Source organism: Biomphalaria glabrata, chromosome 10 (assembly GCF_947242115.1).
Source record: "Biomphalaria glabrata chromosome 10, xgBioGlab47.1, whole genome shotgun sequence".
NCBI lineage: Eukaryota > Metazoa > Mollusca > Gastropoda > Planorbidae > Biomphalaria > Biomphalaria glabrata.
The window spans coordinates 36,933,096-36,956,337 of record NC_074720.1 but is presented as its reverse complement, the minus strand read 5'-3'; the positions used below and the strand labels follow the sequence as shown (position 1 = coordinate 36,956,337).

Below are 23,242 nucleotides of genomic sequence, written 5' to 3'. Positions count from 1 at the left end.
GTCTCGCTTAATTCAGTTTAGATAACGAAGTTTTTAATTTATGGTTCAAAGTTTTGTGCTTAACCGTGACCAATACGGTTTAGTAGGCTTGAACACTGAGCAGCGACGTCACAACCCGTGGGCAGTTCAGACCAATAGCTCGTTGCCTTGACTCTATCTTATTACGTATCGGGTGTAAATTGTACCAATACATAGACCAGTAACTACAATGTCACTCAAATGTAAAACCATTGAATCTTTTTTTTTTGTAATACTATATCAAACTTAATCGGGAAAAAAAGGGGGGGGTGAGAGATCGTTTTAAATAAGCCCCTGTCACCTTGAAATTTGTATTCCATTATGTAATCTTTACATACACCAATTTTGTTTTTCAACTCACAGTTGGAGATTATTAAAACACAGCAGTTTTTTTCGTTAGGGTTAAGGGACAGTCAGAAATCAATCTTTTATTTTATGTGCTAGACTCTTTGTTAATATATTTATTTGTTTTCGCTATGAAAGGCACTAAGACATTGTTAAATAAGTGCAGTGCACTTGAAGCTAACACTTTAGGTCAGGAAACAAGCCCGAAGTCCGAATATTAATAAGGAGTACAGTCTGTATTTCACGTGGCTACGCAGCGACTTACAAATTTTGCCATACATAGAGCAGACATAACCATTGTCCATGGCGGTCAATTTAGATTTTTATTTTGGCCGTCTACGTAGGTATGTACAAAAGGGAAAACTAGACATGTAACATAAGGACAGGTTCAAAAAAATTACCTTGTCCCAATGCAAACTCATTTAACGATGGATTAGCTTAACTTTCAGTCCTGACTATATAGCTATTCTTCTCTAACAAAGACAGATATTTCTTTAGGCATTTTTTTTTAGAAGTCTTAAAAAAGTCAACTGAATTGGAAACTTCGCTTCGTGTATTCAGACACTTCATAACTTCATATAATAGTTGCGATGGTCATTTAAACCTTTTTTTTTTAACATTATGGACTAGCATTTTTTGCAGGCCTCTATCATGTTGATCTCAACAGCTTCCAAAACCTATTAGCTCAAGGCTTACAACATAAGTATTCCATCAAACTTCACATCCAATTATACAAACATAATTTTCAAATAATGAGGAACATTTTTTTAAAAAGAAATTGAATTTTATTGGAAATTAATTCTTTGACTCTAGAAAAATAGAGAACGAAAAATTTGTTTCACAGTGAGATCATGATAATATAAGTATTTAATGAAGGTCCGTGAAAATGATAATCTACCACGGAGTTTCCTTCCTTGATGCTATGTAAGATGCAATTCTTTGATTAGATTTGACTAGCCCGACGTTTTTCTGGATCAGGGGGAAATTGCTGACATCAAAAAACTGAGACAAAGTACCACCATTCAGAGCATCGAATACTATAAAGTCAATGAGGGTCAAGCGGTTGCCCACAAAGTAGCCGGTTCCATTCTTGGCCAGAATGCCTTCAAGGAATTTCAGGAGGCGTGGAGCTAGCTCTTCCTTTGTTTTCTTGATGCCTGCTTCTTTGGCCGTTTTGTCATCCGTGTGGAAGAGAACGTCGATGGCAGGGTTGGAGAAGTCTTCCCAGAGGTGAACAATCTCCTCAATCTTGAAGGTTTCCAGGTTGTTTTTTCCATGGAAGCCGAACTCACGGGCCAGGAATGCGTTGATGGCAACGCTCTGAGCGTACACCACGCCATCCACAGAGAGGGCTGGAACTTGACCATAAGGGGTTTCTGGTTTGTATTTGGGCCATTCTTGCCCGGAAAATCTAAGGTCCTCATACTCCTTTCCGGCAGCGGCCAAGATGATGCGGGCCACCTCTGCTCGTCCTCGGCCATTGAAGTAGTATAGTTTAAGCTTAGCGTTGGCCATTGTGATTTAATCTGAAGGAAAGAATAAACAGTTTAAAACATAATTAGTTACTTCTAGAATATAAAGGCTACGTGATCATGGCTTAGTTGTATGTTTAAACTTTCACAAAATGTTTAGAGCTACATTATAGCGTCAGTTTCCTGTCTTAAAAATAACATTAACATTTCCTCACACTGGATAACTTGCCCCACTGGATACATTTTCACACTGGATAACTTGTCCCACTGGATACATTTTCACACTGGATAACTTGTCCCACTGGATTACTTACGTGTTACTTCTGTTTTGACTGCAGCTGATTTGTTGTAGACAATATAACACCTAAACACCATGTCATTATAACACCTAAACACCATGTCAATATAGCACCTAAACACGGGGGAGTAACTTGGAATTTTCCATCGTTTGGGGGCCTCTGCATTTTGCGAAATATTTAATTTTTAATGTAAAAAAACCCCACTCATTTGAGAGTCCTACTCAAGTGGGGCCCGGGGGATTTTCAAATTCTTCCCCCTCATCCCCCCTAGCTACGCCACTGCCTAAACATCGTGCCAATATGACACCTAATCAACGTGTCAATATGACACCTAAAAACACTCAAAATGTTTGAAAAATGAATAGCTTACAAGTTCGAGTCGGACATGTTCAGGGCCAGATTTACCAATAGGCAACACACCTTATATCCTAGGGCCCCACACGAAATATTTAGAGCTGACAACTAATATCTGGACTTATAATCGCCCCCGTATCTCAAATAGCTTAGAGGCCGTATCAAGTCTAAATACAGCTTATTGCAAGTGTCAATTGAAAGACTGCAGCCAAATGCGTTTTCTTAAATAGGCCCAGGTAGATCTATATTCAATTACAAAATGGATGGTGGTTTTTTCGCGTTTTAACCGAGAGGTACTCCTTTTGTAAAAATAAAAATGTTTATTGATCAACACGTTATTGATTTAAAACGTGCGTTTTCAGGTATGGAGACGGACAAGTTGTACAATTAGGGACCACCACATTTATGACACGGTTTAAAGGGGTGATCACTTCTTGATTTATTCCCAAAACATTCGAGGCGACGTGCCATTGCGGTGAAAGGGAACAATCAAAATAAATGAAAATGTTAGTTTAATTTTGTTTTGGTCGTTACAGTTATGGCTTTCACCCCCTCCCCCCCCCCCCAGTTTCTTGACTTGCTTACATCAGTGTTAACAAATTTTTCAGACCTTGCGATTTATAGTGCGGATTGTGTAATGGTCATCTTTTTCTGAGGCTATTTGTTAACGAACGTGTCATGTGGCCAGCACAACGACCAACCGCCAACTTTAACAGTCAAAATAAAAGAAAATAGCCACAGGTAGCTTCAAGCAGAAGGCAACACACATTAAAAGCAGAAATGAAAAAGGGAAGAAAACCTTGACCCACATGTTCTGAACGTACGCCACTATTACAAAGCATATTTCATAGATAGGAGGCAATGCTTAACAAACAGCTTGCCTTGAGGTGTAGCATGACTTTCACTTTTTTTGTTTTAATTCGATTTTCAAATAAATGATGCGATCTGTGACATGGGCGTGTTGGACCTTTACATCAGAGCCAAAATGGGGTGAAAGAGAAATGCACACAAAAAGAACAACAACGCTAAAAGAAACTTAGAGCTAATACATAGATCTATATAGGCCTACGTACGAAAGATAGAGATAGGGGCATAGACTGTGTAAGTCTCGACTAACTAACTGGCAAGTCATAACTACTAACTACTGATCTACCAGAACACTAGAAACACCCGAGGTTCCATTTCCTGTAGCGTCAAGTTATTTAAAAATGTTTTTACCAACTAACTCGAATTCGTGAATTATTTTTAAGTTTGTGTGTGTGTTTGGTTGTTAGTGCAAATATATTCGCTTTACTAACTATGTAGAATATAGATATCTAGAATATAGATCTAAATCTACAGCTCCTATGCCCCACCATATAGATATGTTTCCTCAACGGAAAACTATAATCCTATTGAAAAAGAACCGCTGTATGCACAATTTTTTTCTCAATAGTAGTTTTTCTTCAGGTGTCAAAATGAAGATTACATTTAGATGCATAGGCCGCGGTCCTTTTAAAACTAGCCTCTTCTATATTTTTGTCCTCAGTGGTTTTTCTTTATCTTATAAATTACAGACGTTACTTCAAAAGAGAAAATAATTATGTTTTAAGCGTATGATATCCATTAAGTCATGCATACTAATTAGAGAATTAAACTCTGCTAAGGCATTGCTTTTCCTAGTTGATTCAGACAACCCATTCTATGCTCTAACAGCACCAGAGAAGAATGAGCACTTGTACGAATTTGTCCAAGCATATGGAAAAAGAAATGAGCCTTTCTCTTCGGTCTCAAATAAGCTAGAGCTATACAGTAAATAGACAGGAAGACCAATGACTTGGCAGAATTTAAGTCATTGGTTATCATCCATGACTAGGTGCATAACGCGTAGGACGTAATCATCTTCTTTTTTTTTTTTTTTTTTGAAGAAACGTCTATTTTATAAGATAAGATACAACTACAGATTAAACCGCGGTCTTTGTAAAAAAAAAAATTATCTGAAGGTCAATCTTTTGAAAACCATTATCTATAGATCTAGGTGTCAAATCTAAATCTATAACAACTTAATCTGAATCTAATGCAAGATCAAGATCTGTATTTTATTTAGGCTAGAGTTAGGCAGATATTACAAAGTCTAGTCTGAAGTCTATACCCTATATCTATATTTAGAGCACCAACCAGGAAGTTAATGAACCATATAATAAGAGATATTCTAGTAGTAGATCTAAATCTATAGATAAAGCCTATGGCTATATCTAATTTAGATTTATTCTAATACCAATAGCCTACTGTAACAACAACTTGTTAACTAAATCATTACAAAAACTTACAGTATGCTGCTGGTAGATCTATAATTGATCTAAACTCGAATCAGGTCTAGGAGGAAGTACCCAATGGAGTCGTGTGCACACAGCAGACGTCAAACAGAAGTATGTCTAAAAGCCGGTGAAATAGCTACTATGCTGGTTTAGGGGCCAGTTTTAGTCTCGCTTCACTCGTGAAGAGATTTTTTTTTTTTTTTTGCAGCATTTCTTTTTTCCCGCCGGCAAGCCCAAAAAAAGCAAACTAAAAAAAAAGTTGAAAAAGATTTAGGTCTTTGAGAGAGACTAATAGAATCTAAACTCTAGATACTATACTACAGAGCCACAGACATATCATCTATGTACAAAGCCTTTTACAAGTTTTAAGCTAATTTAAAAATAGTCGCCTAATAACTAGGGAAGATCTAGACTCGTTCATATATATTTGAAATGTCAAAAGGTAGATCTAAATACATTTTTTTTGTTTCTTTGTTACTTCGGTAAAACTGATTAATAGCAGCTTTTGCCCTCTTTTTGCAGGCTACTCGCCGCCACTGCAAATCTGTATTTAAGTTCTTTGGTACTAAATCTATATGAACTATATAATTAGGCCTAATATCAAAGTAGCTCTAATTTTACATGTCAACCAAAGAGTATTGTACTTCGCGATTTTAATCTTTTTTTTATTTTTATTAGCTCGATGGCTGCCTGGTCGTGCGGTTTGCGCGCTGGACTGTCGTTCGGATTTATCGACGGTCGAGGGTTCAAACCCTGCCCGCTCCCATCCCCCGTCGTCCTGCGGGAGGTTTGGACTAGGAAGTAAACTATCTTCAACTCTGAAGGAACATCCGAAACATGTAAAACATTTTACAAAACATTATGGCGTACAAAAAACAAAAAAGCGCCCAAAGAACAACAACATGTATGATAATAGCTGGGACGATAATATCATGCAACATGTTGATCAAGATTGTTGTTGTGTGTAGATCAATCAATGTTATCCGCGAGTTCAGTACTCACACATCCAACAAAGAAATTAATATATAACTTGAATCAATCCAGAGGTTAACTTTAACAATAACTTTATTAAAGAATAAGGGCTCAGTCTAACGTCGTATAATCTAAACTAGAAGCCGGTCTGTCTGTTGGTTCTCTAGTTCCGTTCTTACTTTTTAAATGATGTTTCACGTCACTACGGAATAAAAAAACCCAATTAAAACCCAACTTCTACGCGTCTTTCTACATACATTCAAAGCAAGGAGAACAGTCCACATCATTTATGTGCATTCCTGAGATGGTCAACGACACTATAAATAGCTCACGCTTTGGTGTATCCGGTGTACAAAATAATTGCAGTGTTGATGAGCTTGTGTTTTTTTTATGGTGTAGTAGAATTTTGTTTGTTCACTTTGTAGTTCTACAGAATCAATTTTTCATTGACCGATTATTTGAACAAATCTTAATGCGTAGTTGTCCTTCGTATCAAATCTCCTTTATTTCCATTAATCAGTTGCACATTTGTTTCTAAATAAGCTTGAAGACATGACGATAAAAGTTATAGTTGGATTATAGTTTACTCCTCTAGTAATATAGTTGTTATATTTAATACACAATATTTAAGACGGATTTCTTCAGGAATAAAAATATTATTACAACAGTATACTATTATTCAGTGTACATTACACTTTTAAATTTAATGATAATTTGTGATTAATTTTTTAAGTAGTAAGGATAAACAATTTTTTAAAAATAAAAATGTCTTTATTAACTCTTTCTCTCCGTAATTAATTTTTTTCACATTCTGACGGAATTCTTCATTTTGCTCATTAGTATTTCACCACCCTGTTATGATTTAAGCTTCAATAACGTTTTCGTTTGTTATCAGAAAATGTTTTAGATGGTAAAGAGTTAAAGGGGAATGCATGTTCATTTTCTAGAACACAAAGTCAAGTTTATAAAATTAAACATTGATTTAATTAAAAGGATGTCAAATCAACGATGCTGTATCGTCAATTAGGAGAGAAAGAGTTAAGATGATATCATCAACAAAATGTGAGTGTAAAAAGCTGATGACAATCTACCACTGAGAATCTTTCCTTGTCGCCATGTAGGAGGCGATTCTTTCATTAGCTCTAACCAGCTCAAAGTTTTTCTGGATCAGCGGATACTCACTGGCGTCCAAGAATTGCGAGCAAGTCCCACCGTTGACACCCTCAAAAACTAAAATGTCTATGAGGGTCAAGCGGTCACTCACGTAGTAGCCGGTTCCATTCTTGGCCAGAATGCCTTCTAGAAATGTCAGGGTGCGAGGGGCTGACTCCTCTCTAATCTTCTTGATGCCTGCCTCCTTGGCTCTCTCATCCTCGCTGTAGAAGAGGACGTTGATGGCAGGGGTGAAGAAGTCTTCCCAGAGGTGTGCGATCTCGTCAATCTTGAACGTCTCCAGGTTGTCTTTGCCGTGGAAGCCGAACTCGCGGGCCAGGAATCCGTTGATGGCAAGGGTTTGAGCGTACACGACGCCGTCCACGGACAGGGCTGGGGCTTGACCATACGGAGTTTCCGGTTTGAATTTGGGCCAATCTTCGAAAGGGAATCGAACATCTTCGTACTCCTTTCCAGCAGCGGCTAAAATGATTCTGGACACCTCTGCTCGTCCACGATCTTCGAAGTAAAGAAGTTTAAGTTTTGCGTTGGCCATTGGAGATGACTGTCTGAAAGTAGACACCAAATTGTTTACGTTTAAAACTTTAATCTACAAACTTTACGTCAGACTCAAGTTTAAAAATAATTTTAGGGAAAAAAACAACACCAAAAATACGAGCTTTAAAAAAATCGTGTCATAAATTAAAACAGTGTTTTACATTTGACATAGACTAATTCTATCTAGGGCGTACCGGAGTTGTTACCGGTCGTTAACTTGTAGGACCAAATTGCTGGTAGCCAATTAAAACCGCTGTAGGCGTAATATATCTTAACTAATAAAACTTCAAATAACTTGAATAACTTCCTTGTGAACAATACTACATATAAATGTATTAATAATATCGACAAAATCAAGTTAATATGAGATCAAATAAATTTAGAAGACTTCATTAATAATAACTAACTCACTTCCAAAACACAACCTTTCAGTCTCACGTTCTGGAGTCGTATCCCTTAACTGAGACCCAAATGACGACAATGCCACTTATGTTGCATCATTCACAACCAGTCGCTAACCTCTTACCACCGTCAGCCTATAAACACACACCCACACACACACACTGCATTATAACTGGTAACTGATTTTGTAAAAGATAGTTATTGTAATAATAGGATAGATATAGAATACTTTCGATATAGAGAGGTCAAACATATACGGTACAAAGAGCTTAACTCTTAGTCTCAATTCTAAACTCTTATTTAGCTCTTTGTATTTGTTGTTGTTTGTCTGATGACTATTAAATGTAAACATTTTGTATCAGTAGTTGCATAGGGTCTATTAGTTTATCTTGCCTTAGCTGACATAGAAGAGAGCACCTGGTTACATGCGGCTTGAGAACAAGACAGCTGGAGGTCACTCACAAAGGCCTTGGTATTCACATTTGAGACCAAAAGAAAATCCGCTGCAGAGTACCTTCGATGAAGTCCAGTAGGGAATCGGCGCCGGAGGCGCCATTATCCCGTTGATGGTTAGAAAGGCTTTTATCCAACCACCAGGCCTGGACATGGGGTTCTTCACCCCTGTCCTGTCTGAGGGCACCCAACGGTAGGCGGCCATATTGGTTGACTGACTGGTAAAACCGGGCCGTGCCGTGTACACAGCGCGCCGTAACCGGTCCTGGCCCACTCGCTATAAGTGGCCGGGAACAGCGCTAACTGCGGGGAGCTTGTCTCATATTCCTATACTGTAACCGCCACTATTCCGTGCGAGGGCCGCCACTCCAGCCAACGGGTCACTGATGACGGCCCCCTTTGTGGAACGGCGTGGCGGACTTTTTGGACTGGGTTGCAGGTTACTTGTTCCATCCCCACCCCGAGTGAGATAAAAAAAACAAAAGCTCACCCAGGGAGACCTGCTAGAAGGCCTGGTTCGCTACTCGTACTTAGCCTGTCCAGATCCACCTCTGGATGTTTCCACCGGAGGGCCACGCTGAGGCGACGGGTAGCTGGAAATCCTCCGGGCTGCAGAGTACAGACGCTGACGGCGAAAAGAAAATCTTAATCGACCACCGCGCGAACAATGGTTATGCTTGCCCTGGATGTGGCAAAATATGTAGGTCACAGCTGGGACTGCGTAGCCACGGGAAATACAGCATTCCAAATTAATCTTCGGACTCGAAGACAAGCCTTATATGTAAATATTAGTTTATATACGACAGTTCCGAATAAAGTAAAAAAGGATTATTTTATTTCTCTTTTCACGTGTCAACTGCAGAGCCTTCGGCCAAAAAGTCCCATGACGACCTTGTATACAAATCTCTGGACTTTGCGAAAAATATTTGAAAACAAAAAATGAAAAGATTTAAGACGGCGGTTCAGCTGCACATTCCTAATTGATTGAGTCATTATTGATTTGTAAGTGAGTTGTATGGCTTGTGGAAATCCAGGTCGATGACTGAGTTTACTGAGCAGTGCATTGTGGGGGACACAACGATCTGGGGCGTGTATAATCATGTTGCTCGAACAAAGAAGCGTGACACTGTCTTGAAACGAATACGAAGCGAAAGGGGGGAGGGGCAAGCCGATATTTGCTTTTGTGTGGCTCTCTATCTGTCCGTCGCTCCGTTCCGGATTGTCATTTATGTATACGGATTGTCATTTCTAAAAGTTATATATATATATATATAATCAGAATTAAACAAATTTCGTTTACTGATTGCAATGGCGGCCATTGCCAATAGTTATTGTAACAAGGTGTATTTCATACAATCAAGTGTCTTCAGAAGTATACAACAAATGTAGCATAACAATTTTAATAAGTTTATATGTGAATGTATCCAGTAATGACCATGGGCTATATTATAATCACCCATTGAATAAATATTCTTTGCGGGATTCTTGGTGTTTCTTTGAGTTTATCATGGAAGCAGACATAGTGTAGGAATGAAAGGGGAAGACACACACACACACAGACACACAATTAAAATCTAACAGTAAACTTTATTGTTATCAAAAGTCAACAGCCACACAAGTAATTGTGGTCGTATTGTACGTTCTATCAATAAATTAATGAACACAATTATTTTTGCTTTAAAAAAGAAATAATACGTTTTCTTTCCATGAAATAGTTCACATTTTTTAAAAACGAGATCTAATAAGCAGTGTTTAGGAAGCCAAAGCAAACGACTTGGCAATTGACAGGGAAAAAAGTTTCTGTATTCTATAGCAGAGTTTACAGCTGATCACTGCCCCACACTCACCCACCCCCATTAAATTTAACTTATTACAATAAAACTTGAATAGACCTGCATTTAAGAGAACAACCAGATCTACAAGCAAGACAAAAGTGTCTTCTAAAAATGTGTAATAAATAAATAAATAAATAAATAATAAGTAAAGGGTGAAAAGTAGACACTTCTGTGACTCATTGACCAGATTTTTTGGTCATGTAACTTTTACAAGGCAATATACGTCGACAAAAAAAGTAAAATTATCTAAAGTGGTTGGTTTCTAAGGTTGAGAGTGATTTGTGCGATTTAAGCAAATGAAATCCTTAAAACATTTTTTAACGTGCGTGACTTGCATGAGTGTGTGTGTGTGTGTGTATGTATGTGTGTGAAATTTTTTTTTTTTTACAAAATAAGTCTGTGAAGAGTAACATTATACAGGCAGACAATCATGGTCTGTCTGTCTCTTCTCTTTTCCTTTTTTTTTTTTCGGTCAACAAATACATGGATAATATTTTATTTCAAAGGGAAGCTCGTTGGCCGAATGGTACAGTGCTTGACATCCAAACCGAGGCTCGAATCTCGGTGAAGACTAGGATTGGGAAATTCAAATAAGAAGTAAAAAAATACAAATAAATAGAACCTTGTAGTCTATTTAATCATAAAAGACATTAAAATAAAATTATAAATGTAAAAGAAAACAACAACAAAACAAAACTTACAGTTTTAGTAGCACAGTAGCAGTAGTTGGGTGCACACAGTAGCAGTAGTTGGGTGCACACAGTAGCAGACGTACGAGTGCAAAAAGTTTTTCTTTTGACAATGACTGGACTGTTTCGTTGAACGAGCGTTGTTTCTCTATCACACATGCCACTTAGCTCATAAATCTAGGTTCAAAAAAGTCAGTCAGGCTAAAGAGGAACTGATAGAAAAACTATTGCCGATAAAGTCAAAAAAAAAAAAAAAAGAAAGATAACAGTGAAAATGGTGCGCCTCAAACTTTCTTTTCCTGCTCTAATTTTACAATGTCCTCCCCAACGGTATATACCACCCCCATCTCTGTCTCCCCATCTCTGACTCTTTCTTCTTCCTTTCCTCCTCCATCTCTGTCTCTTTCTTCTTCTCCCCTTTCTCTGCCTCTTTCTTCTTCTCCCCTTTCTGAGTCTCTTTCTTCTTCTCCCCTTTCTCTGCCTCTTTCTTCTTCTCCCCTTTCTCTGCCTCTTTCTTCTTCTCCCCTTTCTCTGCCGCTTTCTTCTTCTCCCCTTTCTCTGCCTCTTTCTTCTTCTCCCCTTTCTATGCCTCTCTTCTTCTCCCCTTTCTATGCCTCTTTCTTCTTCTCCCCTTTCTCTGCCTCTTTCTTCTTCTCCCCTTTCTCTGCCTCTTTCTTCTTCTCCCCTTTCTCTGCCTCTTTCTTCTTCTTCCCTTTCTCTGCCTCTTTCTTCTTCTCCCTTTCTCTGCCTCTTTCTTCTTCTCCCCTTTCTCTGCCTCTTTCTTCTTCTTCCCTTTCTCTGCCTCTTTCTTCTTCTCCCCTTTCTCTGCCTCTTTCTTCTTCTCCCCTTTCTCTGCCTCTTTCTTCTTCTCCCCTTTCTCTGCCTCTTTCTCCTTCTTCCCTTTCTCTGCCTCTTTCTTCTCCCCTTTCTCTGCCTCTTTCTTCTTCTCCCCTTTCTCTGCCTCTTTCTCCTTCTTCCCTTTCTCTGCCTCTTTCTTCTTCTCCCCTTTCTCTGCCTCTTTCTCCTTCTCCCCTTTCTCTGCCTCTTTCTTCTTCTCTCCTTTCTCTGCCTCTTTCTTCTTTTCCCCTTTCTCTGCCTCTTTCTTCTTCTCCCCTTTCTCTGCCTCTTTCTTCTTCTCTCCTTTCTGAGCCTCTTTCTTCTTCTCCCCTTTCTCTGCCTCTTTCTTCTTCTCCCCTTTCTCTGCCTCTTTCTTCTTCTCCCCTTTCTCTGCCTCTTTCTTCTCCTCTCCATTTCTTCCTTGCTTCAAAACTCGGTAAAAAGCCGTTGCGATCAGACGAAGCTGTGCTTTTGAGAATTTGCGCGTCACACAGAGGTTATGTTCCCATAATCTGTTAACAAGGGAATTTAGAATAAGATCTAGATCAAGCCTGGTGGTATTGTGCTATTGTGTTAAGTATTATTGATTAGTAATATAACACACATAACTGGAACATTAACTGATTGAGCCCATTGCAATATTAGACTTATCTTAGTTTTATAACAGCATTTATTTTAGCGTAGTATACATAAAAGGCGAACCGGCATCTGGAGGAGTCAAAGGGAAAAAATATTTTTGCTTGTCCTATGTTTTGGTGAGGTCATAATGTAAGACTTGTCTCCCTTTCAAAAGTCATACTTTAAGGTCCAGTGGAGGGAGCACTAAAAAAGGGCCGTCCAAAGAAAAGCTGGCTGGACAACGTAAAAGTGTGTCTGGCCTCTCTCTTCATATCCTGCTAAGAACAGCTGCTGACCAGGACAAATGGAAGGACTTGGTTACCCGAACTGTCACAGCGCCCTGGCGACGAAAGAGGACAATAACACATGTTGATGCTATCTTGCAGTATTAGTATGACAACAAACAAACAAACAAAAACACATTCTGTTTGTTTTGATCTATAGAAAATGAAAACTATCTTCAAGTACAGACAGTGGCGTACCTAAGGGCGGGGGGAGAGGGGAAGTTTTTAAGATACCCCCCGGGGCCCCACCTGGGGGGGGGGCCAAATGGGTGTCCGAAATTTATTTGTAAATACATACATTAAGATATTTGATTGACAAATAGTGTCAACGGGTGTCTTTTTTTTCCTCACATTTATGGATTAAATTTATAACAAAGACTAAACCTAGATCTAGGTCTATCAGTAGGTTGACTTTGTTGACATTTTAAAAATATTTTTTCCCACAGAGATCAAAGTTTTTTTTAACGTTCTCTTTACATTTTAAACTTTGTTGCCACGAATAAAACTGCATGATATACAGCGAATTCCAGGTATCTTGTTACCTTTCCTAATAATAGATCTAAATGGCGAGTTTTTTATGGCTACACTAATTAACCTTGAAGCAAAATTTACAGAATCGAGTATAACAGATCCAAAATTTATAATGCTAGAATAGTCCATGATTCGGGTTTGGCGTCTAAAATTTCAGAATTAAACTTCACACTCGAGTTATTACCCCTCTATTCATCTTTCCTCAATCCAATGGAAACTCTCTTTTTATTTCCATCTAATCCTTTTGCTTTTGTACAAAACATAAACAAAAAACAATGACGTAATATCATATAATATTAGCACATCCTTCCTTTTGAAGTTCTTAAGAGTGATATCTACTAGGAACTTTAATAATTCGTCCACTTCTGGTTGTCTTGACTGGCACAACAAGTTCTCTAGACGTTGGTCTATAACTGTCTGTTTCGTTTGTTCCAACAGTTTGCAGTTCATTGTCTTCATCTGTATCATAGTACCCAGAGATGTCTTCATCGAAACTCTTATTCAAAAAGCGTTGATTTCTTCTCTAAGTTTTTCCATCGTTTGTCTTTATGATGTAATATCTGGATGCTGAATGATTTTTTTATGACAACTGCTTTCTGCCATGTTTGACCTAGACGAACTCTCCGACAGAATAATCTTTAGGTAGTCTTGCTTTTGCATCGTATTTCACTTTGCTTTTCATCTGTCGTTCGTTGAGTAATGTCTCTGCATTTTCAGCTACCGATGGTTTCAATAGTTTGGGATCAGTTGGAATGATTCCCTTAGTCTTCTACTCATCAGCAGTTGTGATGGTGAATACGACAGTCCAGTTATCTGAGTATTTCTATACTCGAGCATAACGAGATATGGATCTTTCCCACTTTTATGTGCTTTGAATACTTTTGCTTTCGCACAAAACATAAACAACCAGCAATGACGTAATATCATATAATATTAGCTCAGAATCTTCTTCATGCAGTGGAAAATTAAGAATTTTTTGCCTATCTGGAATTCTGGTCAAAGCTCCTGTACCCAATTAATATAGTTCAAAAGAAACTGCAAAAGTCTGTACTGCATTTATGGGAAGCTGCTAAAAAAAATTAGTACCCTTTCATACTTTCTGCAAAATGATGAGAAACTGACAAAAACCCAATCCATCGAAAAAGCAAAAAAAGGAAATCAAAACAACCATAAGAAAGAAAAGACTTGATGGGAAGTTGAGATCTAATGTAGGACTGTCAATAGAACTGCAATTCAAACGTGTTGCGACAGAAGTGCTGGACAGATTTCATATGGAGATGAAGGGCAGATTCCAAAGGCTGGAAAGAAAATGGATACCTTTGGGTTTCTTCTTGAACCAAGACACCTGTTAGATGAAGACACGGTTATGATAAACTGTGCTATCATTCTCAAAGCTCAAGTTCATCAAAAACTATCTCAGGAGCACAATGACGCAAGAAAGGCTTATCATGGCTTTAATGTTAGTGAAGTCACAAATACTAGAAAGTATCGATGTAGATGATGTTATAGATTTCTTTGCTGCACATAATGCACGACGTGAAGCGATATCAATTGAAATTTGTCACTAGTGCATTATTTAACTAATAAACAACGGTATTATTCATTAAAAGAGTCTTAGTGATTATTTTTTGTTAAGTTTACTGATATACTGAAGCAATTTGATTTTGGCCTTCTATATTTTTGCGTACATTATCTCATGTCATATGTCGAATGTCAAAATGCAAGGGGCCCCCAAAGAGGTAATCCCCCCGGGCCTCCAAATCCCTAGTTACGCCCCTGCGCACGAAATACTTTTCATCTTTCTTTTAAATCGCTAAAGTTTTCGTTATAATGGGAAGGATATATTGAGAAGAGGACGGATACTGTGTAAAGCATACAAAGCTCGTCTGTATAGCTGGATAATTTCTAGACAACAATGACTTTATTCATGGTGTAGACCTAGTTTATGGCCAAGACTTCGTGAGACTTTATTCACGGTGTAGACCTAGTTTAAGGCCAAGACTTCGTGAGACTTTATTCACGGTGTAGACCTAGTTTAGGGCCAAGACTTCGTGAGACTTTATTCATGGTGTAGACCTAGTTTAGGGCCAAGACTTCGTGAGATACAAAAAAATTGAGTGCATTGCCATTAAACATTTGATTTTATGTATTTTAAAAGTCATGGCACGAAATGTATGTAGGGCCAAGAATTAAAGCTTAGTTGAACTTAGTTTCTGTAACATCAAATAGACGTGTAACATTAATACAATTATAAATTACAGACGGTTCTTTCAAATAGAATAATCTATGTATCAAAGTATCTATGTGTTAATCTAGTTGTACATGATAATTAGAGACTTAAACTCTGCTAAGTCATTGGTTTTCCTGTCTGATTCAGGCAACCCGTTCTATGCTCTAATGGTACTAGAGAAGAAAGATCCTAGCATATGGAATTAGAAATGTGCCGTTTTCGTTGTGTTTACCTGATTACTGTGTGAAAAAGAATTTCCTCATTTGTTTAAATTATTATTGTTTACAAAGAAAGGTCACATTGGTTTAAATATTTTGATAACTGTTGTTATTATAAAAGTTAAAGCTAAGCTCCCATTTCAGACCTTGCGATCTATGGGGCAGATGATGTAAACGTCATGTGTTCTGTGGCCAGCACAACGACCAACCGTCTTTACTTTGTCCCCAGTTAACGTCAGGTACCCCATTAGAGTGACTTAGAGGCACCTAAAGATCCCGAAAATAAAAATCCCCAGTCTTAACCAGGAATCGAACCCGAGACCCCCTGTTCGGAAGCCAAGTGCTTTACCGCTCAGCCACCGCGCCTGTTATAATACCCACTATTTAAAAACCTGAGCAATTCATTTGTACATCAGCAATTATAGCAAATAAATCAAATCAAGGTTTTTATGTTCCGTAACCCTCGCTATAGTGAACTTTTGCCCTTGTGGAGTGTCACCAGAGAATGCCGACCATGTCCTCCAAAATTTGCATTCTCAAACGAGAAGTCCGATCATGTCCATGGCCCCCATCACACCACTATAGAAGAGAAACTGTATGGAGAGTTTCCAGGTCCGGAAACTACAGCTATAGAACAATTTATACGAACCCTTCAACATAAATGAGAACCCAGTAGAAAAACTAAGAAGTGTTTTTATCAAAATTTATTGGTAAATAAAGCTTCACACTTTGTGAAAAACAAATTAATATCATTGAATTGATTGAAAAATCAGTTCATGAGAATAATAATATCCACAGAAAGTGGGCGGCAACCTGTTATAATCTACCAAGGAGTATCTTTCCTTGATGCCATGTAAGAAGCAATCTTTTCATTGGACCTAACCAGCTCAAAGTTTTTCTGGATCAGTGGATACTTGCTGACATCCAAAAACTGAGAGGTGATCCCACCATTGACCCCTTCAAATACTATAATGTCTATGAGGGTCAAGCGGTCACCCACAAAGTAACCGGTTCCATTCTTGGCCAGTATGCCTTCTAGAAAGTTTAGAATGCGTGGAACAGACTCTTCTTTAATTTTCTTGATGCCTGCTTCTTTGGCTTTCTCGTCATCGGTGTGAAAGAGGACGTCTACTGTAGGGGTGACGAAGTCGTCCCAAAGATGAATAATCTCCTCAATCTTGAAGGTCTCCAGGTTGTCTTTGCCGTGGAAGCCAAACTCGCGAGCCAAAAATTCGTTGATGGCGATGCTCTGAGCGTACACCACGCCGTCTACGGACAGGGCTGGGGCTTGACCATACGGGGTTTCTGGTTTGTATTTGGGCCATTCTTCGAAAGAGAATCGGACGTCTTCGTACTCCTTTCCAGCAGCGGCCAGGATGATGCGGGCCACCTCTGCTCGTCCACGGCCATCGAAGTAAAGAAGTCTGAGCTTAGCGTTGGCCATTGTAGTTCACAGCCTGTAAAACAAACAAAACAATTTTATGTTACATTTTGAGATTTATTCTTACATTTTGAGATCTTATTCTTACATTTTGAGATCTTATTCTTACATTTTGAGATCTTATTCTTACATTTTGAGATCTTATTCTTACATTTTGAGATCTTATTCTTACATTTTGAGATCTTATTCTTACATTTTGATATCTTGTTCTTTCATTTTGAGATCATGTTCTTACATTTGAGATCATGTTCTTACATTGAGATCTTGCTCTTACATTTTAAAATGATGTTATTTTTAACAGTTTGCCCTAACCCGAAAAAAGTCTTTAAGGAATGTAACTACACTAAGATGTTTACATTGTACATTGTAAAACAAAAGTTTTTCCTGTCTCGATTGTAACTGACATTGACATGAAAGCGGAAAATCGACTAGAAAGTGAACCGGGTTAATAATTTAAAATAAATTAAATAGATGTAGTGTATTTTTTTGGGGTACACTCAGACCAAGTGCAGAACCGTACTTAGTATTGACTTGTTAAATGCATAATGAACCAGATTCTGAAACATTCTATAACATTTGATCATCTTACGTTCTACTAACAAGGTCTATATTTATTTATTTGACGAAGGATGAAATAGCGGAGATGGAAATCTTCAATTTAAAAAGTCATTGAAATTATCAACTCATTACTCTTTAGTGCAGGTTTTTTTTTTTCAAACATTTGTTTTAACTGTGTTGACCCCATAACAACTACAACAACAACAAAGCTTACATTCGCATCCCCCAGCTAAAGTACCTGGGGGAGGGGAGTGCTCTAAACTCCCTAAAGAGGGCAATGCAGACGGCAAGTGTTTTGCTGCATTCTGAGCATTAGCAATTCATTGCCCTGTCTTCTAAACCGTACTACGAAGAGCGCTGGTCAAATAAAATTAAATTGAGAAAGGTGGGACAGATCTCACACTGAAGTGTCAGACTTTAGAATCGCATTGGCGAAGAAAAAATTTAAATGCCTTCTGCAAAAGAACGTTTTGAATCGATCTTGATGCAGACGTCGCGACTGCCAGTTAAAAAAAAAACCGCTGATCTAGTGTCTGAGTAAATGTGTGTCGAGACTGTATGATTTAATAGTGCCATAAGGTGTGTATTTGTCCTAGTGTGTGTGTGTGTGTGTGTATTTGTCCTAGTGTGTGTGTGTGTATTTGTCCTAGTGTGTGTGTTATGTGTGCTTGACCTTGAGGACATAATTGGCGGACAGAAGTCAAAAGCTCGACAATATTGCAACTGTAAAAGTTATTTTCTGATCAGGACCGGATTTCGACTTGATAAGGCTCAAAATTCTGAGACATGTGGCCCCCTTGCCATCAACACAAAGCATTTTTTATTTTCTTAGCTCTTTCTTCACAATGATTGAGAATATTCCTGGAATTATTTTTTTTGGTTGCCTAAAGGTAAATCCATCACTGCCTCTGATGCTCTTACAATTGAATGTACAAAATAAACGATAAGCTTGGCCTTTGGGACAAAGACTGTTGATTACGATGTGAGTCGCAAGATACCGATCGATTACACCGAGCTTAGTGTGTGGATCTATGCTCCCTCCTCAGTTCTATTATGCAATAGTCGACATAGTGTGAATACTCTCGAGCTAAATGAAACGTGTGTGTATACATCTCTCTTTCTCTCTCCCTCTCCCTCTCTCTCTCTCTCTATATATATATATATATATATATATATATATATATATATATACATCTATACTATAAAGTAGAATGTATGTATTTATGTATGTGCCGAATAGAAATCAAAACCGTTAGACCAATCTTGATAAAACTTGGCAGAAATGTTCCTTGGGTACTAACTTTACCCTTTACCGTAGTGTATGCATTGTAGCCCTAAAACAAACTTAAGACAGAAGGAGCCATGTGCTTACATAATACAGGCTTAACTTTTTTTTGTCAAATTTATTTGACAAGATTTTAGGCGTGATCACTCTTGTACTATCTGATGAAGAACGCATTTATTTATTTCTCTTACAATTTAAGAGAACGCCGCAGCAGAACCGGGCCCTGTGCCGATGGGGCTTCTCGCTAACCGATAATACGAGGGCGATCTTTTTGGCTGCTTTCTATTTACACATAAGCACAACCTCAGCGACCCCTTTCGCAGGTATAGGCATTAAACAAGAGCGGTTAAACCTCAACACATGATACAGAGCAAACATACGTTTTCAAACACTCGCACACTGTAGACAAAGAGCCCCCGTGATAGATAAAGAGCCACTGGCTAGAAGAGAAAAAAAAAAACACATTGCAAAACACATTATTCAGATAAGAAACTAGCACTAAAGTTAGGCCTACTTACAGCGACTTGACCCTAAAGGTGAAGTGTGTTTTGTCTTGATGAGGACTGTGAGGGGAACACCCTCCCCTTTGTGCGTTGCATGTGTGTGTATGTGTGTGTGTGGTGATTATTCACGTGAAATATGAATTAATATAACACTTGAAAAAAAAAAAAGCTTAACAATCATAAAATGGACCTCATTCACCAATCGTAAACAAATTACATTTAGTCACGTGATAATAATGATAAAACAACGAAAAAAAACTGTCACGTGATAGCCACTGTGTATTAAAATTAGATCATTATTTGTATAGAAGAAATAGAGAATCACGTGGCTAAATGTTTGTTTACGATTGGTGACTGAGGTCCATTGGACAGAGGACATATATATATATATGTATACTTTTGAAAGATTAGGCTATACAAGTCCATTCTCTTCGGTTAAGATATGGTGTCAACTCCCGAGTACCTCTTTCAAACATACATGTTTCCATTTAAAACAATCTTTGTTTTTAAATTATTAGAAAATTGTTTGGGCAACTAGCTTTCGTAAATTTTTTTTTTTTTAAATGCTGCAAAATAAAGCAATGTTTTCCACATCGGTGTCACCGTCCTGACAGGGTGCCACCCGGTAGCGACGCCACTGAACTCTGATAACCGAAGACTAGGTATAAGAAAACACGTTAGAACTTAGGATGATAAACAAATAGACTTTCAATAAAGTGTCGGGTTTCGGTGCCCCCTCGCGAGCAGCTTGAATCAACATCTTTCCAATAAGAAAGCCTGCACTAGGCACGGTTAAAAATCACGTTATTGCAGAGGATTTAATGATTGTCAAATAGTGTGTTTTTTTTTTAATATATAACCCTCAGCAGTAAATCAGATACTGATATAGATCTAAAAAGAATAAAATATGAAATACTCATATAGAAACAACGATGTGTTACATTGCATGCCTTATTGAAGTTATTCTAGATCTAGATATCGCCGTATATCTAGATGCGGTACAAATAACTACAAAAAAAAACAAAAAAAACTTATTGGCATCTGAACCTGATATTAGTGATATAGCCAGGAAAACAATTGGCCTAGATCTAGATTCTATATAAATTAAGAGTCCTAGATCAAGATCTAGGGATAGAGTAGTTTATGCTATTCGGACACCTATAGGCCCAATTTTGAAAGTTTGACTTTGACAGCGCATTATTTTACAATGGTTTGACAGAAAAGAAAATGACGTATCAAAATCTTCTTTAGTTAAAGGAGAATAAGGATGACTACTTATATTTGTTCCCCAAACCTATATTTGTTATTATATTTAAGGTCAAAGAGGCCGTGTGTTTTCATTTAATTCGGACACATTTGACCCACATTATTTGATTCCGGACACCATAATTTATTTCGGACAGTCTCTATATTTAGGCATCAATAAACTCAGAATTTAATTCTATATTAACATTAACTAAATTTTAAGATCCCCAGGCATAGCCCCTCACATGAAATCATTACGATGTTTTCAAACTATGCATAAATACGAACACAAAAAATAAAAATATGAACACACTTATTCTACCAAAATTAGGTCACTGGAATAGTGATTTCTGCAACGACTTTTAGACTTATTTTATGTTTGTTTATTTTATGTGTGTTGAATGTTTGGGGTTTGCATGATTAGATGTGTGTTGAATGTTTGTGTTTTTTTTTTGTTTATTAATTTAATAAATTTCTAATACAGATCTTTTGTAGTATAGTAGGCCCCTACAGGTTACGATAGCCATTCTTGCCTAACTGAATCCTCTATATTCTCTCTATATAAATCTAGATCTATCTAGTAGGTCTAGATCTAAGCATTTAACTTCATTCAATGTACCAAGCTCACTCTAAACATTTGCCCATTTATTCTCTATTAAAAAAAACAACAACAAATGAACAAATATAATATAAGATCATTTTTATTGATGTCCAAAACTGGCTGTCCGAAATAAATTTTGGTAAGAAAATCGTAATTTAATTCGGACACCGTATTAATTTTTTTTTTTGGTATGGAATTAGAAAACTTGGCTTATGAATCAAATAAATTAGCTCGAAAAACAGAATAAATATTGCCGGGCTCATTAGTATAGGCTTAGCCAATCAAAAAATATAGTCTTAACTCTAGGAAGAGGTAAAGTCATCCGGGTAACATAGGAAAAAACAACCTGAATTTGAAATTCGTTTTTCTTACATAAAAAGACAGCTAAATGGAAGGAAATTGGGTTAGAATCATTGGAAAATGGACAAGCACATTATACAGTGCGCTAATTTTATAATAAATATTAAAATAATTATTTAATGACCACAAAAAACAGCGAATGTCCGAATTCATGTAATGTCCGAAATAAATAAACTACTATATATATATCATAATCATTACAGACTGTTCTATATTTGTAAAATAAAGATTTACTAATTGAAATGCCTTGAAATGTTTATACATTACAAAACTAAGCCATTGAAAGATCTAATATCATCATAGTATTTAGTAACATGTCTTTGGGAGGCAAATCTAAAAAAGCAAAACTTACACGTACGTTTATTTAGGATGCAGCAGATGATCAGACCTAGCAGACGACGAGCACTGTGTTTTCAATCAACGAACAAGCTATTTATCTAGGCCAGATTCACTCTCGCTCGTCGCGAGAAAGTTCGCTTCTTCGCCCTTCCCTGCATTCGCTCGAGATGTTTGGCATGTCGATCCAAATCTAGGCCTCCAATGCGAACAAATGCATTAATCGTCGTCCTCATTATATATCTAGTATTACTTCACGGAGATGTTCATTGATTTTTTTCAGTCAATAAAATTTGCTTAGAAAATTTTTAAAAAATTAAAAATAGGTTGTTGCTGCTAGGAACTTTACTGGTTCGAGTCCTCATGGGGGGGGGGGGGGGGTTACTGCAAAGTACTCAGGCCTTGAGATTCATGGGGCAGATGATGTAAATGCCATCTGTTTCTATGGCCGATGGTTAACGAGGATGTCATGCGACCGACTTTACTAAGGACTTAATGTCAGGTACCCATCAGAGAGAGCGAGAGAGAGTGTCCTAAAATCAAGAAATAAAAAAAAAACGCAGTCTACACCGTGATTCGAACCTAATAATCCTCGATTTTGAAGGCAAGCACCCTAGAACTCAGTCACTCACCATCCCTTTAGTTTAGTATATTTGTATATTTGTCTTCGCCTTCTTTCCTCCATAACAATTGTGCTCTAGTTCTGCGATTATATGTTTCATTGTATATATCAGCTCATCATTTGGTTTAGCATTAAGATTCAAACCTCATTTAGAAAAGCATAGTAAAGAATATATGAAAATGTTATCACTGATAGCCGACTCATAATAGCCGTACTGGATAGCATGGGCGTAACCAGAAAAAGGGGGGGGGGAGTTGGTGGCTCATTTTCATACGTTTTCTATAAGTTTAATTAATTTCACCAGAAAATGTCTTCCTATCGCTTTATCTTCTTTGTTTTCTATCTTACTGTATTTCATTGCTTTAAGAACACTGACGTGATAGAGAAAAAAATCAAAGTGTAAACAACGGATCAACTTTTACTCTGAAAATTCCTCAAAACCCATTAATTTTTCGAAGCAGGTGGAATTATTTAGCAACGTGTGACCAACTCCATTATATCACCTTTTCCCCGAGTTTTTCTCTAATAAAAAAAAAAGAAAACTCTTAAAATTAAGCAAAATTTATAAAAAAAAAAAAACAACTTTATTTTATTTATCTAAGCGGAAGAACCACAAAATCACTGCGACATATCTCAATACTGCAGGGCTTAGTACCCTTGTTCTAATAAAAAAAATCAATTAGCACTAATTGGTTAATTTTTTTTATTGATTCATGTAAATGGTTAT

General features: G+C 37.5%; 4 protein-coding genes across 8 annotated transcripts in view; 1 reads left to right on the top strand and 3 right to left on the bottom strand.

The window, feature by feature from the left end:
* LOC106058641 (L-proline trans-4-hydroxylase-like) overlaps positions 1-23,242 on the top strand; it is a 48,054-nt gene that overhangs the window by 11,506 nt on the left and 13,306 nt on the right. The gene's annotated exons all lie outside the window — the stretch shown is intronic.
* On the bottom strand, positions 1,126-4,955 carry LOC106058643 (glutathione S-transferase 3-like). Its single transcript, XM_056044851.1, has 2 exons — positions 4,798-4,955; positions 1,126-1,889 (listed from the first exon to the last, which is right to left on the bottom strand). Exon 2 carries the CDS (start codon positions 1,876-1,878, stop codon positions 1,258-1,260), a length of 621 nt encoding a protein of 206 aa, XP_055900826.1. The 5' UTR covers positions 1,879-1,889; positions 4,798-4,955; the 3' UTR covers positions 1,126-1,257.
* On the bottom strand, positions 5,684-11,073 carry LOC106058642 (glutathione S-transferase 4-like). 2 transcript variants are annotated; one of them, XM_013216101.2, is made up of 2 exons: positions 10,859-11,073; positions 5,684-7,474 (listed from the first exon to the last, which is right to left on the bottom strand). In XM_013216101.2, the coding sequence occupies exons 1-2, from the start codon at positions 11,003-11,005 to the stop codon at positions 6,845-6,847; spliced, it is 777 nt and encodes a 258-aa protein (XP_013071555.2). In that variant the 5' UTR covers positions 11,006-11,073; the 3' UTR covers positions 5,684-6,844. The 2 variants fall into 2 exon arrangements, with proteins under 2 accessions (XP_013071555.2, XP_013071554.2); XM_013216100.2 differs by having other exon boundaries at positions 5,690-7,478; positions 10,859-10,994.
* On the bottom strand, positions 16,254-22,073 carry LOC106058637 (glutathione S-transferase 4-like). Of its 2 annotated transcripts, none has more exons than XM_013216092.2 (2): positions 21,916-22,073; positions 16,254-17,021 (listed from the first exon to the last, which is right to left on the bottom strand). In XM_013216092.2, exon 2 carries the CDS (start codon positions 17,006-17,008, stop codon positions 16,388-16,390), a length of 621 nt encoding a protein of 206 aa, XP_013071546.1. In that variant the 5' UTR covers positions 17,009-17,021; positions 21,916-22,073; the 3' UTR covers positions 16,254-16,387. The 2 variants fall into 2 exon arrangements, with proteins under 2 accessions (XP_013071546.1, XP_013071547.1); XM_013216093.2 differs by having other exon boundaries at positions 21,910-22,068.